Source organism: Balaenoptera musculus, chromosome 10 (assembly GCF_009873245.2).
Source record: "Balaenoptera musculus isolate JJ_BM4_2016_0621 chromosome 10, mBalMus1.pri.v3, whole genome shotgun sequence".
NCBI classification, from domain to species: domain Eukaryota; kingdom Metazoa; phylum Chordata; class Mammalia; order Artiodactyla; family Balaenopteridae; genus Balaenoptera; species Balaenoptera musculus.
In genome coordinates, this window is record NC_045794.1 from 68,541,700 (window position 1) to 68,566,039 (window position 24,340).

The 24,340-nt window shown below is 35.5% G+C and overlaps 1 protein-coding gene across 3 annotated transcripts in view; it reads left to right on the forward strand.

Moving 5' to 3' along the window:
• The window catches only part of TMTC2 (transmembrane O-mannosyltransferase targeting cadherins 2), an 889,490-nt gene that overhangs the window by 819,279 nt on the left and 45,871 nt on the right, over positions 1 to 24,340 (forward strand). For all 3 annotated transcript variants that reach the window (XM_036865958.1, XM_036865961.1, XM_036865962.1), the window contains one exon: positions 15,493 to 15,558. In XM_036865958.1, the coding sequence (XP_036721853.1) occupies positions 15,493 to 15,525 (33 nt within the window). In that variant the 3' untranslated portion in view covers positions 15,526 to 15,558. The remainder of the gene's footprint in view (positions 1 to 15,492; positions 15,559 to 24,340) is intronic.

The window sequence follows — 24,340 nt, forward strand, 5'->3', positions numbered from 1 at the left end:
ATTAATTTTCTCAAATACAAATATTAGAGTCATTTAATATGTACATTTCAACAAGTTTACAAAAATAGATTCTGTGGCTTTAGGCTATAATGGAAGAAATATTTAGAGTTACAAGTTATTTTAATAACTTGGCCAGGAAGATATATAGAAACATTTTAAGAAAATATATTAAATCATTTTATTTTTTTCTGCATACTCTATTAATGGGCAGTAGAACATATTTATTAAACTCTCTTGACAATATGTAATACATTAAATAAATCATTAAAGCTTGGCTGTAGATCTATGGGTTTTTGTAAGTGTTTTTTAATTAATAATAGTATATTTGCTATAAATATTCTCTTCTAGCCCTTTTCCACATAATAAAACACACATCTAAAATTTGACTATTTTTCCTTTGAGGCAGTTTTCCTTCCCTATTTTGTCTTTGAATTAAAATGTTACCAACCCTGATTAATTGGTAGAAAATCTCTGTGAATTTTTGCAGTTCACTGAAAGGTGATCATGGAAAGAAAATCTGAGGTCCTATTGGTCTAGTAATTTATCAAACTAGGCAGACACACATTTGTGAACAGAGTCACACATGTGAACAGATGTCAACAAATATTATTGGGTACTTACCTGAAATCCTGCTCTCAGTTTCTTGGTGAACATTTACTTTCACACCAAAAAAGTTCAGTATCTCCCTAATTACCTACAAACTCTTTCCCTCCTTTCCTCCTATGGATTGTGTTGTCTTCAGAACTATTCTCTCTTAAATCATGAATTCCTCCCAGTTTTTCTCACTAGTCTTGTCTTTCCCCTCAGCACCAGCATGATATATCCAACTCTCTACTCGACATCTCTACTTGGATGGACAAATTTAACATGCCAAAATTGACCTCAATATCCCCCTCCAAGCCTGCTGCTGCCATACTGGTTCCCAGCTCAATAAAAGGCACTATCAGGTTTGCAGTTCTTCAGCCCCCAAACCTATAAGTAATCCTTATATCCTTGTTCTATCACACTTCACACCCAATCCATCCATAAATTGTTAGTTTCACCTTTGAAGTACACCTATAATCTGACCGTTCCTTTTATCTCATCTGCTGCCACTCTCATCCAAATTACCACCTACTCTTGTTTTGACCTCTACACTAGACTTCTAAATGGTCTTACCTTTTTTCTACTTTTGTTACACTTAGAGCTTCTTCACACAGCAGTTGAGTAAATCATGTCAATTCTCCCATTGAAAAATTTCCAATGAGTTCACAACAAATTTGGAATAAAATCTGACATCCTGGTGATGTCCTCAAAGCCTTACATGATTCGGCCCTTCCCTCTACTTCTATCTCCTACCTTCTCCCCTTTTGCTAATTTGCTGCAGCCACACTGGCTTTCTTGCTATTCTTTGAAATGTATAAGTTCAGTCCAGTCCAAGGTATTTGCATTTTTCTGTTTTCTCTGCCAGAATCTATTATCCCCAAACTGAAGTCTACATCCCAAACTTCATTCCTTTTTCTGTTTAAATATTCGTCTTTTCTGCTCATCCATCATTTAGTTCCAGTCATCACTAATCCCTTACAAAGTTTCCTTTATCGCTCTTACCACTCCCTAAAATTGTACAATATTTAGTTTTTCTTTCTTTGCTATGAAGGAATTCAGAGCATATCACCCCAAAATATGCTGCTTTGGCATAGTGATTAAGTTAAAGGCACTTGAGAAACAGCAGGTACAGGAAAGGTACTCTGACCCTCCTTTCCTCTTCCTGAAAGCCAGAGATAAAACTCCCATGTGAAAGGTACCCTTCCTGTACCACAAGGAAGGAAGACATTTTTATCACCAGAGATGGGGAATTGAGGCTGAAAAATCTGTACAAACCAGCCTTGTTAAATTAACCCTTACTTTCTGATCACTTCTCAACAGTTTATTATTGTAGCCCAAACTCCTTTGTCTTGTCAATTTTTCACAAATTTATTTTCTTTGTCTATAAGGTATAAAAGCTTTCTGTTCTGGTCACTTCTTTAGGTCTTCATTCTCTCGTAAAGGCTTCCATGTGTACGTAAAACTTTGGTTAAACTTGTATGCTTTTCTCCTGTTAATCCATCTTATGTCAGTTTAATTCTTAGGCCTAGCCGGAGACTCGAAGAGGATGGAAGAGATGTTCTTTCCTTATACCTACTAGGATTTAACTTTATGAAGTAAGGTCTCTGTCTTCTTGACTGCAGTATTCTCATTGTCTAGAAAAAGTTTCAAGAAACATTTGCTGAGTAAATAAATGACTATATCAAACCATAAATAGAAATTTATATCTTTTCATCATAACTAGTTGATAATGATCCTTTTACTTATTCTAATTAAAGTACAATTTCTCCTTCTACCTCTGTGAGCCATTTGAATAAACATCAGGAAAGGAACTACAGTACATAGGTCTAGCTTTTTCACTGTTTCTCTCTTAATTAACAGTGTTGATTTATTTCTAGATCATTCCTCTGACTCATCTACTAACTAGCTTTTATACATGGAGAGTTACTTTGCTGAACATCATCTACAGCAGTAATTCTTAAACTTTAACATACACCAAAATCACCTGGAGGCTTATTAAAACAAAAATGGCAGGACCTCAACCCCAGAGCTTCTAATTTAGCAGGTCTGGAATGTGGTTAGAAATTTTGCACTCCTCACTTACCCCAAGTATTACTTTTTCTGCTAGTCTGGGGCACAATTTGTGAACCACATATCTATAGAATGTCTGGATGATGGCCATCTCCTTCTGTTGTTTGACTTTCTTCCAGAGAGACCTTGGGAAACTGGGGTGACAGTTTTCTATAGAACAGGTTAAGGGGTGAGACCTGGGCCCTCCTAGCTGTATATACTAGCTGGAGAAGTGGGCAGTTGTCAGAGAAACTGTCCTGAAGTGTTTTCTGGGCAATATTTCATACTTAAAATTTGACAAACTAAGAAAGGAGTGGCAACAATAAAAGAGGTAGAGATAGAGACAAAGATAAAAGAATAGGGAGAAGGACAGGGAGGAGGAGGAAGAAGGGGGAGAGGATTTGGAACAACCAGGGTGCTGACATTTTTAGAGATTCTAAAAGTATACAGAATGCCTGAAATGACTGAAGGAACCAGCTGAAGCTGATTTGGAAAAATTGGTGCTTACAGTAAATTTTTCTATTGTATTTATGGATTCAGATTTAGAGAGGATTACAGTTGATCCTTGAACAATGAGAGTGTTAGGGGTGCTGACACACCCACCTCATGTGTGGTCGAAAATCCACATATAACTTTACAGCAGGCCCTCTGTATCCGTGCTTCGGCATTTGCTAATGCAACCAACCCTGGATCATGTAGTACTATAGTATGTATTTAGTGACAAAAGATCCACATATAAGTGGACCTGCACAGTTCAAACCTGTGTTGTTCAAGGATCAACTGTATTGGGGGCATGAGAAAGACCTAAAGAAACTAACACAAAGCAGAGATCTTCCATCTCCATTGTGATTAGAGGTCTTTATATAACAGGCAGATTCTTATAACCAAAATATGTATTCGTTTTCTAGGGTCATCTTAATAAAGTGCCATGAACTTGGTGGCTAATACAACAGAAATCTATTCTATTATAGTTCTAGAGGGTAGAAACCCCAAATCAACATGGGGGAAAGGCAGGCTCCTTCTTCGCCTTGTCCTAGCTTCTAGATTGCCTGCAATCCTTGGCAGTTCTTGGTTTGCAGTTGCATCACTCTAATCTCTGCCTCTGCCATCACATGGCATTCTCCCTGTATCATTCATTTTTCATGTTGTTTCTGTGTCTTCTATTGGTGTTATTATGAAAGTTAAGTTGAAAACAAAACTCTTTTGGTAAAAATCTCTTAAGTGGTGAAGGAACTAGTTGGGTCTTCCTTTCCTTTGGGTGTGATTCCCCCAAAGGCTAGCTTTTTGCAGAGGATCATTTGTGATCTATTTCTTAATATCCTCATGTTGTCTCATGTGTCTGCTCTATGTTCTTTACTCTTTCATTAATCTAAAATTGAGAGTTTTGAATTCTCTGTCACAATTCTTCAGAAAAGCAAAAGTCTCAACCATCAAAATTAATAAATTAATGGACTTTGATGGAAATATGTAAGCTCCCCCACATCCTCGCCATTAACCATAGTAGCCAAAAATTTACATATATTTAATGCTTGGTACATATATTTAATGTTTGTTACACTACTAAGTGTTTTATATGTTAACAACCTGATTTAATTTGTCTTTTTGAAATAATGCCTCCCCCACCCCAGCTTTATTATTCTAAACCCAGAGTGGTGTTAATAGCAATGCTGAAAGATTAGAAAATCAATTTATTATTCAATAAATGGAATAGGAAAAATATAATTCTGCACCTGTAGAAGTTTTGACATTTTTCAAACAGCACTGTGGAGGTGGTTGTCCACCCATTTTTTATTGCCTACCTTTTTTTTTATCACTTTTATTTGTATCCTCCTTATATAACGTAATTCATATGAAACAATGAATGAAGAGGGGAATATTTAAGAACATAATTTTTATTTTGCTAAAAATATGACTTAGTTTCCAAATTTTGACTACGTTTGTGTATGACTGTGTGTGTGTTAAGACATATCTTTAGAAATTCCTGAGTTTAATGAAACTATGTTGGGCAAAAGAGTCATTTTTAATAGCAGACTTTTTTGTTACAGCAATAAAATCAGTTATAGCATAAGCCATTTTAAGTGACTCCTGGTTTCTGTCAAATGTTATTGATTTTTTTTTGACTTGATGAAAATATTTTAAATTTTGCAGAAGTTTATCCACCCAGAGCCATTTGATGCCACAGCCTGCCTCTCATATGTCAAAGCTCTTTATAGCTGTGTATAGTATAACAGGTTTATTGGAGAGTCTGAGCTTTATAGGGTATACACTTGAAAAGGATTTATATTTTCTCTAGTCATGGCTCCCAACTGTGTGATGTCAAATCTTCCTTCTCTGCTGGGTAGCAGATTTCTTAATGATGTCTTGGGCAGATTCTAGAACTTCTCTCTACTTTAAGTTATTAAAAAGTCTAGTTTGCAACTCTAATCTCATATCCTCTCCCCATCACAATTCAGCCCTGGTTTGGGGCCAAAGGACTTGGAGTGGGGAGGAAGTGTGGTCTGCTCTCTCATTTTCTTACTCTCACCAGGAGTCAAATGGAAGGTGATAGTATGTCTCTTAGGACACCTCCCCACCTTCTATCTTATGCTTTTATGTCTCTAGCTGCTCTAGGAACAGATAATAAAGAGACAAGTCTCTTTATAGGGCTTGCATGAGCAGTACTCTTTCTTTTACTGTCACCTTCCTTAAGGCTGATGGGTCATCAAAGTCCTGGGTGACAGATATCTAACTGTTGGCTTTCTAATGAAGCACATGGATCAGTTCCTTGGAGGTCCCCATTGTAAATTTCCCTTATTTATTATTTATATTTATTTAACACTTAAATAGCTCTTACTCTGTCTTATAACCTGTTATACATGGTTTATAAATATTAAATGATTTAACTATCTGGAGAAACTGAACCTCAGTGAAACTGAGCAACTTGTGCAGGATCACATATGTAGTAATTGGCTGACTTGGGATTTAACCCAGGCAGTCTGGCTCCAAAGCTCTTAACTACTATGTTAAACTGCCTTCATGTGGTTGTCTCTGACTTGAGACAACAATTTACAGGAAATTGGTAATAACGGTTTGGAGCTAAAAGTTTTCTAGACTAAAGATATAATTACAGCTTTTGGAGTCGCCAATTTATATATTTTTATTTTTGAATTATGAGAGTAGATGAGATCTCTGAAGGGGGGGACCCAACTGGGGAAAACAGTAATATTTAAAAACATTAAAGACCCCAGGGAAGAAGACTTTAAAGGACCAGGGAGCTCTGAAGATTTAGTGTCTACAATACAAGACAATAGCTGGATGTCTATTCCAATGTCACTCTGTAAGTGGCTGTTTCTTATTTATTCAGAGAAGAGGCTAAATCCTTGAATGGGAGGATGATGGAAAAGACATGCCTCAGTTTGCTTAATCCTCAGCAAAACAAACCTTAGAGTTTAAAAACCTACCTCTGTAAAACATTGTTTATGAAAGGTGAATCAAGGAAGAATTTCCCTCAGACTCAAGCAGTTTAATCAATAATATACCTAGGAAATATCTTGGGAATTAATTTTTCTTCTCATCACTTATTCAGTGATATTTTAGTTTCTTTATGTACTGGCATCTTGAACAAGTAACTGTCTGCCTGGCCTGAGTCTGCATTGAACTATGAAGTCACTGAAGCCAAAGATTAGAGTGTTTCAAATGGAAATGAATAGCTGCAAAATGTTCAAATATGTCCAGTGGTTCAAGAATAAGAAAATGGGATTCTGTAATTAGGTCATTCTGGTTTTGCAAGACCAAATTAGGGGCATTCATTTCACAGCTGTACTACATGCCATTGTTAAAATTTGATATTTCAGTATTTGATTCATTTTGAATTTTTTTCTAATGTATGATATGAAATACAGTTCCAAATTTATTTTTGTATTGATGGTTACCCAGTTTTCCCAAAACCTTTTACAGAATGAGCTATTTTTTCTTCACTAACTTGAGATCCAACTTTTTTCATATATTAAAATATCATGTTCATGTTAGTGTGTGTGTATTTCTGTATGTTTTCATCTACTCCAACAGTCTATTAATGTACTGTCTTGTTTTAATTATGAAAGCTTTATATTATATTTTATATTAGTGGGCTAATGGCCCTCATTGGCTTTCTTTTAAAGAATTTTCCTGGTTATCCATATTTATTATATTTTCCATCTGAGCTTTAAAACAGCCTGCTTAGTTTGTTTTTTTTTAAAATATAATCAATCAATGTGATGCACCATATTAACCAATTGAAGGGTATACACCATATGATAATCCCAATAGATGCAGAAAAATCTTTCGACAAATTTCAACACCCATTTATGATAAAAACTCTCCAGAAAGTAGTAATAGAGGGAACTTACCTCAACATGATAAAGGCCATATATGACAAACCCAGAGCCAACATTGTTCTCAATGGTGAAAAACTGAAAACATTTCCTCTAAAATCAGGAAAAAGAAGGATGCCCACTCTCACCGTTATTATTCAACACAGTTTTGGAAGTTTTAGCCACAGCAATCAGAGAAAATAAATAAATAAAAGGAATCCAAATCAGAAAAGAAGTAAAACTGTCACTGTTTGCAGATGACATGATGCTATACATAGAGAATCCTAAATATGCTAGTAGAAAACAATTAGAGCTAATCAATGAATTTGGTAAAGTAGCAGGATATGAAATTAATGCACAGAAATCTCTTGCATTCCTATACACTAATGATGAAAAATCTGAAAGAGAAATTGAGGAAACACTCCCTTTTACCATTGCAACAAAAAGAATAAAATACCTAGGAATAAACCTACTTAAGGAGACAAAAACCTGTATGCAGAAAACTATAAGACACTGATGAAAGACATTAAAGATGATACAAACAGATGGAGAGATATACCATGTTCTTGGATTGGAAGAATCAACATTGCGAAAATGACTCTACTACCCAAAGCAATCTACAGATTCAATGCAATCCCTATCAAACTACCAATAGCATTTTTCACAGAACAAGAACAAAAAATTTCACAATTTGTATGGAAACACAAAAGACCCCGAATAGCCAAAGCAATCTTGAGAGGGAAAAACGGAGCTGGAGGAATCAGGCTCCCTGACTTCAGACTATACTACAAAGCTACAGTAATCAAGACAGTATGGTACTGGCACAAAAAGAGAAATATAGATCAATGGAACAGGATAGAAAGCCCAGAGATAAACCCACGCACATATGGTCACCTTATCTTTGATAAAGGAGGCAAAAATATGCAATGGAGAAAAGACAGCCTCTTCAAAAAATGGTACTGGGAAAACTGGATAGCTACATGTAAAAGAAAGAAATTAGAACACTCCCTAACACCATACACAAAAATAAACTTCAAATGGATTAAAGACCTAAATGTAAGGCCAGACAGTATAAAACTCTTAGAGGAAAACATAGGCAGAACACTCTTTGAGAAAAGACAGCCCTCAGAATGGGAGAAAGTATTTGCAAGTGAAGCAACTGACAAAGGATTAATCTCCAAAATATACACGCAGCTCATGAAGCTCAATGTCAAAAAAACAAACAACCCAATCCAAAAGTGGGCAGAACATCTAAATAGACATTTTTCCAAAGAAGATATAAAGATTGCCAACAAACACATGGAAGGATGCTCAACATCACTAATCATTAGAGAAATGCAAATCAAAACTACAATGAGATATCACCTCACACCCTTCAGAATGGCCATCATCAAAAAATCTACAAACAATAAATGCTGGAGGGGGTGTGGAGAAAAGGGAACCCTCTTGCCCTGTTGGAGGAAATGTAAATTGATACAGCCACTATGGAGAACAGTATGGTGGTTCCTTAAAAAACTAAAAATAGAACTACCATATGACCCAGCAATCCCACTACTGGGCATATACCCTGAGAAAACCATAATTGAAAAAGAGTCATATACCACAATGTTCATTGCAGCACCATTTACAATAGCCAGGACTTGGAAGCAACCTAGGTGTCCATCAGCAGATGAATGGATAAAGAAGATGTAGCACATATATAAAATGAAATATTCCTCAGCCATAAAAAGAAATGAAATTGAGTTATTTGTAGTGGGGTGGATGGACCTAGAGTCTGTCATACAGAGTGAAGTAAGTCAGAAAGAGAAAAACAAATACTGTATGGTAACACATATATTTGGAATCTAAAAAAGAAAAATGTTTCTGACGAACCTAGGGGCAGGACAGGAATAAAGATGCAGATGTAGAGAATGGACTTGAGGGCACGGTGGGGGGAAGGGTAAGCTGGGATGATGTAAGAGAGTAGCATTGACATATATACACTACCAAATGTAAAATAGAAAGCTAGTGGGAAGCAGCTGCATAGCACAGGGAGATTAGCTCGGTGCTTTGTGATCACCTAGAGGCGTGGGGTAGGGAGGGTGGGAGGAAGATGCAGGAGGGAGGGGATATGGGGATATATGTATACGTATAGCTGATTCACTTTTTTATACAGCAGGAACTAACACAACATTGTAAAGCAATTATACTCCAATAAAGATGTTAAAAAAAAACCTAAAAAAGAGAGATTTCGGTTGTTTTTGTCATCAGTTTCAAATTTTATAATGGTGAATAACAATACATACTTTGTGAAATGAAATGAGATATTTAGAAACATGTAGTCATTTATTTTGTTATTGTCATATGAAAAAGTTCAGTTGTGAAATGTATTTATGACTAATTCTTCCTTTTTTACTCTTTACCAGTATATTTTCTCACTAAGGTATAGAATTAATATGAATATTCAAGACACTTTATTTGTGGTTCTTTAAGAGTTATATTACACTTGCAGGTGGAAATGCTTTCGAAATTATTTATATCAAACATTATCTCTGTGCTACTTTCTCATGCGTTGCTATGTTGTAAATGCCATATGGATCTCCTGCCATGGCTATAAAGCATTTTTTTTATTAGAGTATAGTTGCTTTACAGTGTCGTGTTAGTTTCTGCTGTACAGAAAGGGAATCAGCCACATGTATACATACATACCCTCTTCCTTCGATTTCCTTCCCATTTGGGTCACCACAGAGCATTGAGTAGAGTTCCCTGTGCTATACAGTCTGTTCTCATTAGTTATCTATTTTATACACAGTAGTGTATATATGTCAGTCCCAATCTCCCAATCCATCCCACTCCCTATTTCCCACTTTGGTATCCATACGTTTGTTCTCTACATCTGTGTCTCTATTTCTGCATTGCAAATAAGTTCATCTATACCATTTTTCCAGATTCCACATATATGTGCTAATGTATGGTATTTGTTTTTTTCTTTCTGATTTACTTCACTCTGTATGACAGTCTCTATGTCCATCCACCTCTCTATAAATGACCCAATTTCATTCCTTTTAATGGCTGAATAATATTCCATTGTATATGTGTGCCACATCTTCTTTATTTATTCCTCTGTTGATGGACCTTTAGGTTGCTTCCATGTCCTGGCTATTGTAAATAGAGCTGCAGTGACTGTTGCTGCATGTAATTTTTTGAATTATGGTTTTCTTTGGGAATATGCTCAGGAGTAGGATTGTTGAGTCAATGGTAGTTCCATTTTCAGTTTTTTAAGGAACCTCCATACTGTTTCCATAGTGGCCATATCACTTTACATTCCCACCAACAGTGCAAGAACATTCCCTTTTCTCCACACCCTCTCCAGCATTTATTGTTTGTAGATTTTTTGATGATGACCATTCTGACCGGTGTGAGGTGATATCTCATTGTAGTTTTAATTTGCATTTCTCTAATGATTAGTGATGTTGAGCATCTTTTCATGTGCTTTTTGCCCATCTGTATGTCCTCTTCGGAGAAATGTCTGTTTAGGTCTTCTGCCCATTTTTGGATTGGGTTGTTTGTTTTTTTTGTTATTGAGCTTCATGAGCTGTTTGAGATTAATCCCTTGTCAGTTCCTTCGTTTGCAAATATCTTCTCCCATTTTGAGGGTTGTCTTTTGGTCTTGTTTATGGTTTCCTTTGCTGTGCAAAAGCTTTTAAGTTTCATTAGGTCCCATTTGTTTATTTTTGTTTTTATTTTCATTACTCTAGGCAGTGGGTCAAAAAAGATCTTACTGCGATTTATGTCAAAGAGTGTTCTGCCTATGTTTTCCTCCAAGAGCTTTATATTGTCTGGCCTTACATTTAGGTCTTTAATCCATTTTGAGTTTATTTTTGTGTATGGTGTTAGGGAGTGTTCTAATTTCATTCTTTCACATGTAGCTGTTCAGTTTTCCCAGCACCTAAATTATTTTGAATGGTATTTTAAAATAATGCCAAATATAAGTGATACAACTGGAAAGAACTTAATATTGTGCGAATTTAGTACTTTGCAGTAGGAATGTGATAATATTTAATCATTCACTCTTTTGTTTTAAGCAATTTTAATTGAGATCACCACTCAGATATCATTTCATCTACAATATTAATTACTCACCCTTGAATTTTTATATCTTATCAGTAAACACAAATACCATTTATGTGGTGCAGTGCTATTCAGTTTTCACAGCTAGGTTTTTAATATTTTTATGTCAGTACAGTGGTGTATCTCATAGAGATGCTTCAACAACTATCTAGACAAAATATAAGGCTGATAAATATCCATTATCTTCAGTCATTTGCAATGAAATTGAACAGCTGAACCAAGGGCTTGGGTTAAGAGAGGCAAGTGAATATATTGTACAGCATCATTTTTTATTTCTTTTCAGTTTGATTTTTCTCTGTGATGTGTAATGAAATAGATTAATGGGCCCAATTCCATTACTGATTAAATGGATTTGATTTGGACCTTTAACAGGAAATTCACAATAGCAGTCAGTTTCAGATCAGAAGCTTTAAAATAAAAATGAAGGACGTTTTCAGGGAGAAAGTGTACTACTAGGCAGTAATATAGTGGGAGACTTGTTTAAATTCAAATGGACCATTTGATTAATGCAAGGATCATGCTGCTATATGTTGCTGATAAGCTGGCATATATAAAGTAGGTACTGTTAAATTATGAAAACGCCTCATTTTTAAACCAACTTTTTTTTATTCTTCAAATATATTTTAAATATTTACTATGTGTCAAATATCACCAGCTGTTGTTATGGGTTGAATTGTATCTCCCCATAAAGATATGTTGAAGTCCAAATCCATGGTTTCTATGGAATGTGGACTTATTTAAAATAGGGTCTTTGCAGATATAATCAAATTAAGATAAGGTCATTAGGGTGGGCCCTAATTCAGATGACTGGTGTCCTTAAGAGGGAAATTTGGACAAAGACACACACAAAAAGGAGGATAGCCATGTGAAGACAGAAACAGACAAGGAGAAAGCCATGTGACAACAGAGGCAGAGATTGAAGTAATGCAGTTGGAAGCCCAGAAACACTATGGATTAACGGCCACCACCAGAAACTAGGAGGCAAGGAAGGATTTCACCCTTACAGGTGTCAGAGGAAGCATGGCCTTGTTGACACCTTGATTTTGGCCTTCTTTGTCTCCAGAACTATTGAGAGAACAAATTTCTGTTCTTTTAAGCCATGTAGTTTATGATACTTTGTTACAGCAGCCCTAGGAAACTAACATATAATTATGTATTTTAATATTAGAATACATACTGTATATTTTAATAGGCCCTGGAGAAAACTAAATGGTTTGATCAATTTATGAAGTAAACTGATATAATATCTCATTCAGATACAATCATGGCTAGTGATAAATACAGGACTCAGACACAATTACTACATTTCGGGAACTTAAAATATTACTAAAGAAATATATAAGAAAAAAACATAACAAGAGTATTCCAATATAAGTGAGAAGTTTTCTACTTCATAACAGTGGTACAGATATGACACCATAATAATTTCTAGTGAAGAAGAGACCATCTTGACTCTTTCTATTGACTAGAGATGCTTCTTGGAAGAGGCAGCATTTGACTTGAGCTTAGAATAGCTTGGATTTGAATATACAAACCTGGAGGGAAGAACTTGAGGGAACCCTGTGAACAACTACAGAGGCAAAAAGCACATGTGAGTGGGCCGTTAAATACCCACGCTTTTGAGTCTAGTCTAAATTACTTAGACAGTGGCAAGTGCACTGGGCAGAGTTTTGATATTGAAACCAAGTTTTTCCATTCCTTTCTCATGGGCTCAGCCTCTGAGGCAGCAGGAAGTGTTTCTATAAACTGTATCTTCAGGGCAGAGATGATAAGAATAAAACAAAAGGGGGAAAAAAAAAGGAGTCAAATTCTTCATCTCTCAATGTCTGAAAACCTATGGTGGAGACAATGTTTTGAAAAGACTGGATTTTAATTGCAAGAAATTTGTGCTTGAGGTAGAAATGTGTATTTTTCTTTCACTGCCAGAAGCTTCCATTTAAGTATGAAGAGCCAGTGCCTGATGGAATTTGAGCCAAGAATTGATATCTTAGGGTAGGAAAGGGAGGTTTAGACTGATTAGCTTATGGCAAGAGAGATCACAAAGGAATGTGACTAGACCTTAGAAACAATGGTTCTCTGGGAAATGCCCATCCCCTGAGTTTTGGACCAAGCCCCAGAGAGTGGAGGAGATGATGTAAACCCCCAGAAAAGACTAATTACTTGGCTTCCCGCAGTATAATAAAGAAATCAGCAAGTTTTATGGGAAAACCCACTATCCAAATGGCACCCAGGATTAGTGTAGCAGTGATTGAAGGAGATTATTAGTCACATCAGTATGAGTTCAACTATAGAAAGTCATGAACTCCCAGAGTAGTGTGGGACGATAACCAATGTTCCTGAGCAACCAATCCCCACCAAAGGTTCAGAATTGTTGGGAGGATCAAGGTACCAGAATAAGACTTATGTTTGGGGCAAAGAGGATGTGCATTATATGGTTCTAACAATTAAAACAGTGTTATGGAGATATGAACTGGATCAGTGAAGGTAATAGAGTAGTGAGGGCCAGATGAATGTAAACTACATTTCCGTGTAGACCAGAGAAGCCAGAAACTGGCATGAGGACCAGATGCCTCGATTCTAATGCTGGGATGATATATAGCTCCACCCTAGGATTTCGATGACTCAGTGAGAAATTAAGGCGAACCACACCTCTGTATGTTTGTGTGTGCTTGGTGATGGTGGTGGTGTGTGTGGGTGGTAGAATTCCGAGAGACTCATTTTTATTTTTATTTTTTAAATGAATTTATTTATTTATTTATTTATGGCTGTGTTGGGTCTTCGTTTCTGTGCGAGGGCTTTCTCTAGTCATGGCAAGCGGGGGCCACTCCTCATCGCCGTGCACGGGCCTCTCACCATCGCGGCCTCTCTTGTTGTGGAGCACAGGCTCCAGACGCGCAGGCTCAATAATTGTGGCTCACGGGCCTAGTTGCTCCGCGGCATGCGGGATCTTCCCAGACCAGGGCTCGAACCCGCGTCCCCTGCATTGGCAAGCAGATTCCCAACCACTGCGCCACCAGGGAAGCCCGAGACTCATTTTTAAAACAGAGATAATTTAATTACCATGAATTGGTAGAATTAAACATTTTTGACATCCATGGAATTGGGATCTCAATAACAGTAACTGCAGTTATAAACAAAGTTGTATTTTACGTATCTGATTTTGTGAACTTTTGACTGTATTCGCTATCTACTATGAAAGAAGTTGACACAGAAAGTGCAATAAATGAAAATATACCCAAGGTCCCTTAAATATATTCCAGTACCCAAATTTAAAGAACACATTGTTTCTGAAATGGAATCTGGCTCTGCCTGTAAAAATGATCAGGTAATCAATCCATTTTGGTTGCTATGGTCTTGATACTACTGATGTCAAAATCTACCTAATTCAGGAAAACAACCAAAAGGTTTTGATGATTCTGTCAAAATCATAAGGTGATTTTGAGTAAGAAACAATGATCATGCTTAATATTAATAATTATGATTATAGCTCAAACAAAATCCATTAGTATTAATTGAAAGAATGGCTGAAATATCACACTCCTTTGATAAGAACTTTGAGTTCTTATCATTTTTTGACTATAGACAGTTATATGTGTCCCTGGCATATTTAGACCATATTTTCCAAATTCAACAGATGCTTGAGAAATTTCAAAATATTAAAATAAGATACTGTAGCATTTTCTTGGGAGAAAAATACAAGATAGAATTGTGTAGTTAATGTTTTTATTACTAATAAAATCATTTTAGAGATTGATATTGTGAAAAATGGAGTCAGGATAAATTTTCTCACATTATACCTATTATGATAAAATATGGGTAATTTTATATTTTAGAGCAGAATTATTTATATTGTTGATATCCATACTTCTACTTTAAACAGCTTCTGTTTCTGGTTAGTAAAGAACACATATTTTAAAGTGACTTGTGTGATTATTTATTTTTTCCTATTCAGGAATATAAAACATTTGGTGATAATTATGGAATATCATTTGAAAACAAGTACCCATAAAAGGCTAGGTCTAGCTTGCTCAGCTCAACATAGCTGAAACGTTGATTTGAATGCTTTTTTTAAAACTTTTTTGATCTAATTTTTCAGTCTTAATATTTACTTTGCTCAAGTTCTGCATTTAATGGATAAATATGTGGAATACCTTTTTTCATATTTATGTAGTCTTAGATCATATCTATTAGAATAATTCTCAATTTTTCAAACTCCTGCAAAGTTATTTTTTAAAACATGCATTTTACTACTTAAGGTGAATATTAAAATCTAAACTTGCCTTTCAGTATTAATGCTTAAATCAGTATGTTTCAAACTTGGAGAAAAGTAATTTAATATACTTTATGTCTAGAAATGTATGCATACTCAAAACTCTCTATTCCCTGTCTTTAAAAATTATCTTATCTTTATTCCCAGGGATGGAGTTCTGCTAGGCTTCTTGCTGGATAAGTGACCACAGCAGGCACAGTTCCAAGGAGCAAGGTAAATCAGATTTGGGAATTTTGGTCATTACAAGGGGGAGTAATGTTTAATGTCAGATGTGAAAGTTGAGTATAGAGCAACCAATAGTACATGAAGCAAGTGATAAAATATCAAATTGACTAGAAGTTTCAAGAACTCAAGGGAAGAATATGGAAAACACCAGGACTTGGCCATGAGCAAGGTAAAGAGGTCAAAACTCTTCTCAGTGGATTATGATTTTGAAGCAAGGGTCCATGTCAACCAGGTCATAGGTAGGTTTAGAATAGAAAAGTTATTTGGAGAAAAAGAATCTTCAAAAGGTTATGTACGGCCTTAGATTCTATACTGATAAGTGACCATTAAAAAAAAAGTTTGTGTTGCTATTTTGGCTTTGTGGATCATGATTCTGTTTTCTTAAATTAAAAACTTTGGAACTGCATTTTTCCTTTGCAAAATTTTCTAGTATATGACAAAAGACAGTTATAAAATAGGAACTGAGAAGTATTTACTATGCTTCACACAGGTAAGTTAGCTCATGGTCACTTATCAGTTTGTGTTGTTGGGTGAGAGCAAAATCTTCTAAGATGGTCACTCATAAATTATTCTTGTAATTTGTAAAACAAATAATTCTGATTCCTGAGACTTGACCTTACTGTGAAGAATGACAGATTGTTGAAATTGATTCACTAGAAATTAGAGAATATGCTCTGAACTGCTGGGCTCAGTTCCGATTATATAAAATAAATTAGGAAACCAAACCATTTTTTATTCCATTTATTCTTATATAAGAAAGTACACTGATATTTTTAGTGACCACAATGTATACCACATTTTGGTCCATTCATAATATGCTTAATTAACACCTGAATATTTCATGTGAACACACAAGAAAATTTAATAATAATAATACAATATATAATACATATTAACAAACTATATATATATAATAATAGAATATCTTTTAAAAATGGAAACTAGATTTTTTTATTGAAAATATATCTAATTTATATGAATAATGATGCTTTAAGAATGATTATTTATTCTGTTAATAACAGTAAATTTACAATTAAGACATATTCAAATTCCCATAAAGCGTAATTTATCTCTCTTCAAGGAATGTTTATTTCTGGTATTTACAATAGTTCATTTCTTCTGCAAACAGTAAATAATGGGATGTAAGCATACAGCCATGTTAGAAAGGCACTTTTCCTTAATTTATTAATACAAAGGAAGAGATTTTTCTCAGTGTCCATATTAGTCCTTGTTTCATATAGGTGCTTTCAGATTTCAGATGAAATGTACTGAAATTTATTCTTTATTACATCTACTTATTTCATTATTCAGTATTACTTGAGCAGCAATAGACATTAGAGCAACTGTGACATATTGGTATTATAAAAGCAAACAATAGAAGGCCTTTGATCCAAGGAGCTCATCGTATAGTAGGCTATCAAGACCTCTGTGTTAACAGCTAACAGCTGTCATGCTACCTCCATATTAACATCTAACAGTTGAGTGTTAAATGCTTTACATGTATTTATTCCTTATTACAATCCAAAAAGGTGACCTTTTTAATATGTCCCTAATTTTACAGATGAGAAAAGTGGGTCACAGAGAGAGTAAAATAATTAGCTTACAGGCACACAACTAATATCAGAGCCAATATGTGAACCCAGGCAATCTACCCAATGTCTGTGCTTTAACCCATATACAAGAGAGGAAAATGCACAGGATGCTATTGGAGCATAGAGAAAATCCATACCAATCAGATTCAAGAAAATCTTTACAGTGGAGATTCAGTTTAGTTTTGAAGAAGGAATAGGAAGAAGAGCTCTCTGAACAGTGGGAACTACCTGTGTGATAATGTGAGGAATACAGTCTATTTGTTTGAGAATGGCAAGAAGTTCTGTGGGGTTGATTTGAAGTGTTCACATGGGCAAATGGCAGGAAACAGAGCTAGGATTTTAGGGCAAGCATCACGACATGATGGACCCTGGATGATAATCTGATAAATTTGAACTTTATTCTGGAAGTTAGGGGCAACTATTGAAGGGCTTTGAGCCAGGCAGCAATATGATCATGCTTGCCTTTTAGAAAGTTCATCCTGGCAACAGTCTGGAAGAGAATTGAAGAGAGGCTAGTTAGGAGAAAAGTGAAGTAAACCAGGCAAAAGTTGATGAAAACCCGAACGTAAGTATTGATAGGGGAAGGAAAAGGAGACAAGGGTAAAAGATGTCTAATTTTAGTATTTAAAATGACTATCATTTTAATAAGCACTTTACAGTAATCTCTCTAATTTGTAAGAAGTTCTATGAGAGAGATTTTATTAGTTATGTTTTATGATGAGGTCATAAGGGCTTAGAGAGGTTAAGTAGCTTACTCAGGGTTTACAGCTAGTCATTGATAGATTTGGGATTCAAATCCATGGCTAACATTCCTTCTAGTCTAAGATGCTGCTTGCCATGAAAGTCTTTAAGGACAAAACTTTGCAGATTTCAAAGCAAACTGAGAGTAGAATAGTAAATTAGAAATATGAATCTTGATTAACACTCATGTTTCTAACATGGGTATGAGTTTTGGTGTCATTTCACCAAAATGTAGAGCAAGAAAATCCTAATACAGTGTTCTCAAACGAGGTGTGTATGATTGCTGCATTCATTTATTATCTTACTCCTCAAACTGATCTGGCATCAGGCACCTCATCTCTACCAAAACAGTTACTGGGAAGATCAGTAATCACATTGTCTCTAAATCCAAAGAATATTTTTAATACCCTTCTTAGTCTGCTTTCAATAACATTCAGCTCTATCTTCTACTTTCTTGCATTGTGAAATTCTCATCTTTTGAATTTCTTGCAACAGTACCCTTTGATTTTCTTCCTACCTCACTGTATTTGTTGTAAGGCTCATCACTATAGGCCATTAAATATCGAAGTTCCTTAAGCTTAATGGTAGAATCTCTCCTGTTTTCACCTCTTATGTTTTCATTCAACTTTATGACTTCAATTATTATTAGCTATACAGAGAGAACAGATGCACTTACCCAGGCCCCTTCTCTGATATCCCTTTTTGGCAATCTCGAAATCACCTCAGATATAGGATATGAAAAATAATAAACTCATAATATTCTCCCTCAGTTCTATTCCTTTCTCAGCTTTCCTGATCTCCATGAATGGCACTGCAATCCTTTTATTTTTACAAGCAAATAACAGCTGTCATCTTGGACACAGCATTCTTCCTCACCTTCCAAATCTAAAGCATCACTAAGTCCTGTCAGTCACATTTCCTAAATATATCTCAGATTTTTTTTTTTTTTTTCATGTGCATGGCCAACACAACATTCCCTTCTGTACTTATTGCAATCTTGGGATTCTCAATAGCCCACAAACTGATTTCCCCAAACTTCTCTAAACTTTCCTTTAATCCATTCTCCATACTGTATTGCAGAGTGATCTGTCCAAATATGTTTCTGATCGTGTTCCCCCCTCTGCTTGCTACCCTTTAATGATACATACTGCTTTCAGGATAAAGGGTAGAATTCTTACCATGGCCATCAGTACCCTGTGTCATGCGACCTCTACCTCCTGCTCTAGCTTCATCTTGTACCAGTCTTCCTCTACTTCCTCTCAGCCCAACTGTCTTTCTTCCCATCCTTCATACTCACTATTTGCATATATTGCTCCTTTTGGTTTGAACACTGCTTTTTCCACTCTTAACTAGATATTTTCTACTCATCCTACAACTTTGAGTTTACATATCACTTCCTCTAAGAACTTTTCTCTGACCTCTTTATGACAAATCCCTCTATGAAGGGCCTTAGAACCTGAAGAGAAGGTCAAAAGAAGTTCTTTATCTGTTATCATTTTCATTGTGCAATTTGACACATTTAATATAAAATGCCAGTGGATTAGGTTTACAGAACACAGATTTACAGATTAAGTTTTCTTGAACACATTATCTTTTAAAGCTAAAAAATATGTTGTTTTTCTGCCTGCTTTTTTTTGGTTGGAATTCTTTGTCAAATTTACCAACACAAAGGTGTGGGGTGTTGTGTATATGACAATGTGTACATATCATTTTTTGAGTTAAATCAGTGGCAAAAAAATATCAGAAGGCAGAGGTAGTAGAGGTGAGAAGGAAGATACTTGGAGAAGGATATATTTATGTACAAGAGACTTGGAAAAGATCAACTAGGGCAACCAGGGAGGAAAAAGACACAAAGAGAAATGACGTTGAAGTAATGAAAAGGACAATAACTCCAACCCCAGCCAACATGAAATAAAATATTTTAAGCTTATTGTATTGGATATACAGTTTATTCCAAATATATTTAATCTTGATTTGGTGGAGAGAGGCCTTTCTAGGCAGTGGTTCTTTGATGCCCTACCCTGTGACTTTGAATTGCCTAGCCAGCTTCAAAGGAATGGCCTAAACTTGCTCTCATTCTCTTTTTCTTAATTTAAATTTCCCCTATGGTTTTTATAAGCAAAAATGTTTTTCTTTGTCCTGCCAAAAATTTTAGAAACAATAAACACCACTAGACATCTCCCTCAAAACTCAGACAGAAACAAAATAAACTCCTTTTGGCTGAGAACTTTTTTTTTTTCCATTTAGGATGAGAGTTTTTTTTAAAGGAGTGTTAAGAGAGGATAAAATACAAGTATGTGATGTTTCCTGCCCCACACAGAAAGAGATCAAAATATCACAGATAAACGTTTCATTCACACTTCAACTCAGTTTTTATAATTCATATTATCTAAATTGCATGGATAATTTTCTGAGGAAACTTTGTTCACTTTCCAGTTAAAATAATTTTAATTATTAATACAGCCTAAACTCAGATGATAACAATGGACTCTTGGTCACTCACAGATAAGCGCATTTGAACTGGAATCGAATTCTAGTACCTTGAACTTTGCAAGGCTCTCTGACTGGTAACCCAACTGAGTTTTCTTCCAATTATGGAAAATCTAACTCTTGGATTAAGAGGGAGCTAGCAAGGCATATGAGAGACCAAGGTGAAGCATAATGCTGGATATATGTTTATGTTTTGAAATCAAAATTCTGTACTTATAGAAATAGTCATATTATGGAGTAAAATGAAAGAGTATATACAGTTTTAAGACCAAAGATTGACTTGAAAAAAGTTTGATACTTGTGGTGGGTCCTGGGTTTACCTTCTCACAATCCTTTGATGTCCCAATGTCTTGATAGAAAATTTTAAGTAGCCACAAGTAGGCAATCTCCAAAGTTTCTTTAAAATTTAGTATATGGATTGTTTAAATATTTTAAATAGAATAATACAAAGGCAAGCGTAAATATGGCTGTGGTAACTCACAAATATTTTCTTAATTCCTGACTCCTTCCTGACACATCCAACTGAATACCATCTCTTCCTCTGGAAAATACACAGATTCACATTGTGACTAAAAGGGATATGGCATAGTGAAAGAATGTGGGTTGAGCTCCGATATCTCTGGCTCCAAATCTTCATACCATTACTCAACATCTTGGATAGTTAATTCTAGCCCTGTTTCTTTGTCCATTAAATGGAGATAGAAATCCTATATTTCACATTGCAAGAACAGAGACTAAATGTGTACATTGTAAAGCAAATGGCTGTTGCTACACATAAGGTGGCCATCAACATAAATACACGTTATCCCTTTTTTAAGTGGATTGAAATTCTATTGATAGTAGTTGACTGTGTAACTTATTCATCTTGGTATCCTTAGGACATGATAAAATGGTATACAAATTGTTCATGTTCAACACAGTCTTTGAATTTGTCTCTGTTAAGCCATCTGTTTTATTCTTTCACTGAAGATTTTTTACATAATACATACATACCCTTGACTTGATATGATCTTCATGGGAAGAAAAGTTAGGTCTTAATTGTCTTTATGTGTTCTTGTGCTTAACACACTGTTTTGGTCATCCTGGGTACGTGATGAATACTTGTTGAATCTCTCTCTTCAAGCAGCTCTACCTCCAATTCTCCCATTTTGGTTAATGTGGGTTAGTGACAAAGAAATCATTAACCAAAATGGGAAAATTAGAGGTGGAGCTGTTTGAAGAGAGAGATTCAACAAGTATTCATCACTTACCCAGGATGACCAAAACAGTGTGCAGAGCGTGAGGACAGATAAAAACAATTAAGGCATAACTCTTATTTCTCACCCTCTTATCCAAAATTCAATCCAAATTTAAGCGGCATCAATTTATTTCTCCCAGTATTTCTCACGACTTTCCAGTTCCACTTACTCTCTCCTTTCTCTAACTGCTTACTGCCAGAGAATAAGAATTTTGTGATTATTTTTAATCCATTTTACCTCCTCACTCTTTTTCCATTACACTGTTTTGTATTCCACTCACCTATCAGTCTAAATTGCCTTCTGGATCAATACTCTCTTGGTTCTCTTTCTATTTTACTAGTCACTCCTTCTGAGGCTCTTTTGCTGATTCTTCATCTCCCTATTCTCTGTAGACGGTGATGGCCCAAGACTCAATCGGATCTCTACTAATATTTACTCTTTTGATTTTAAATACCATCTGTGTGCTGCTGACTCCCAAATACACATCTTCAATAAAGATCTCACCCTGAACTCCAGATTTCTTTATCCAACTGCCTATACAACTTTTATAGTTGGATGCCTAATAGGTATCTCAATTCATGGCAGTGGCACCCACAGGACTTCTCATTATCTGACAATCTAGACAGACAGTACAACTACATTTTATTTACTTATTATCTGTATTCCTCTACTAAAACATAAGCATCACAAGGTAGAGATGTCATTTGTTTTATTCTTTCCTTATTGCAAAAGAATTTTGCCTGACAGACAATAGTGCTTCACACATATATGTATTGGATGAAAGAAGAAAGAAAGGAATCAATCAGAGACCAGTATATATTTTTAAAGTCAATGAAATACTTATGAGTTCCCCTGGATGCAGAATCTGAGATGAAGACTAATGGTTAGGAAGTTTATTGGAGAGTACTCTCAAGGTAAACTCCTGGGAGTCAAGTGAAGAAAGCAGCATTAGGTCAAGGGAGAAGTCAGTCTGTGATTGTAAGAAGAGCTCTGGAGCTGAGTTGGCAGTGTAGAGTTGTCTAGAATTGGGATCAGAAAAGGGGGAATATTTATAACCCACATCAAGCACTGAAAGCAAGCTTCCTTGGTGGAGGTGGCACTTTTCAGATAAACGTAATGTCTGCCTTGGTCTCAGTTACCTGCTCAGCATCAGGACGAACACGTGTTTTAGTTCCGAGAGGCCCCACAATCTCCAATATGCTATTATGTTCAAGGTCAGATGATACAAATAAATTATCAAAGTGTTTCAAAAGAAGCGATTATAGGGACCCACATGATTAAATATATTTAGTTCACTAAGACATTAGAGAAGTAAAGATCATCATAGAAGACAGAGAAACAAGTAGAGCAGAACCTGGAAAATATGCAGGATTTCAAAAGATAGAGATAAAAGAGCAGTTTTTCAAAGTGAAGGACAGTTCATGTGCAAATTAAATAGAGCAATCAAGACAACAAGTTACTCTTTTCAGAGCATTTTCAACATACGTTTTCATCAGTTCTCTTGTACATGAACTCCACACACATATATACTGCTGCTCACTTCCTATTTGTTTGAATTATATGTCATAATTCTAAGATTCTCATGGTCTTTTGGGCTACTCTTTTTCAATATACTTCACAAGGGCTGCCTCTTCTGGTAATTGTTGGAACAAATTTCTTTAACTTTTTTTGGAGACTCTGAATTGCCTACCATTAGCACTGCCTACTCTTTTCCTTAATAATGGAAGTGGCTTTGAGTAGCAATGTGCTGAGATCAAAATACAGTGCTTTCCTTTCTTTCAGGTATAGTCATATGACGATTTTGGTTAATGAAGTGTATCTTAGACTTTTTGAAAAACATATTTTCCTCTTCTTATATTGAAAGTGCCTCTTTCTCTTTTGTTCTGTGTAGAATGTGGATATGAGACAGAGAGGCAGTGCCATCTTACAACCATCAAGAAGCAAGTGTGAACATGAAAGCCAACACACTGGTAGATTCAGAGTAGAAACACAGAAACAAGCCAGGTTCTTGAAGGTGGTGTTAAACAATTGCAAAACCCCTGGAGTGGTTGTCTCTGGATTTCTAGTTATGTGAGAGGAATAAGCCTTTTTATTTTATTTTTTAATTTTATTGAAGTATAGTTGATTTACAATGTTGTGTTAATTTTTGCTGTACAGCAAAATGACTCGGTTATACATATATATATATTCTTTTTCATATTCTTTTCCCTTATGGTTTATCATAGGATATTGAATATAGTTCCCTGCGCTATACAGTAGAACCTTGTTGTTTATCCATCCTATATATAATATTTTGCATCTGCTAATCCCAAACTCCCAATCCATCCCTCCCCCACCCCCACCTTTGGCAACCACAAGTCTGTTCTCTATTTCTGTGAGTCTGTTTTTGTTTCGTAGATATGTTCATTTGTGTCGTATTTTAGATTCCACTTATAAGTGATATCATATGGTATTTGTCTTTCTCTTTCTGACTTATTTCGCTTAGTATGATGATCTCTAGGTCCATCTATGTTGCTGCAAATGGCATTATTTCATTATTTTTAATGGCTGAGTAATATTCCATTGTACATATATACCACATCTTCTTTATACATTCATCTGCCAATGGACATTTAGGTTGCTTCCATGCCTTGGCTACTGTAAATAGTGCTGCTGTGAACATAGGGGTGCATGTATCTTTTCAAATTACAGTTTTGTCTGGGTGTGTGC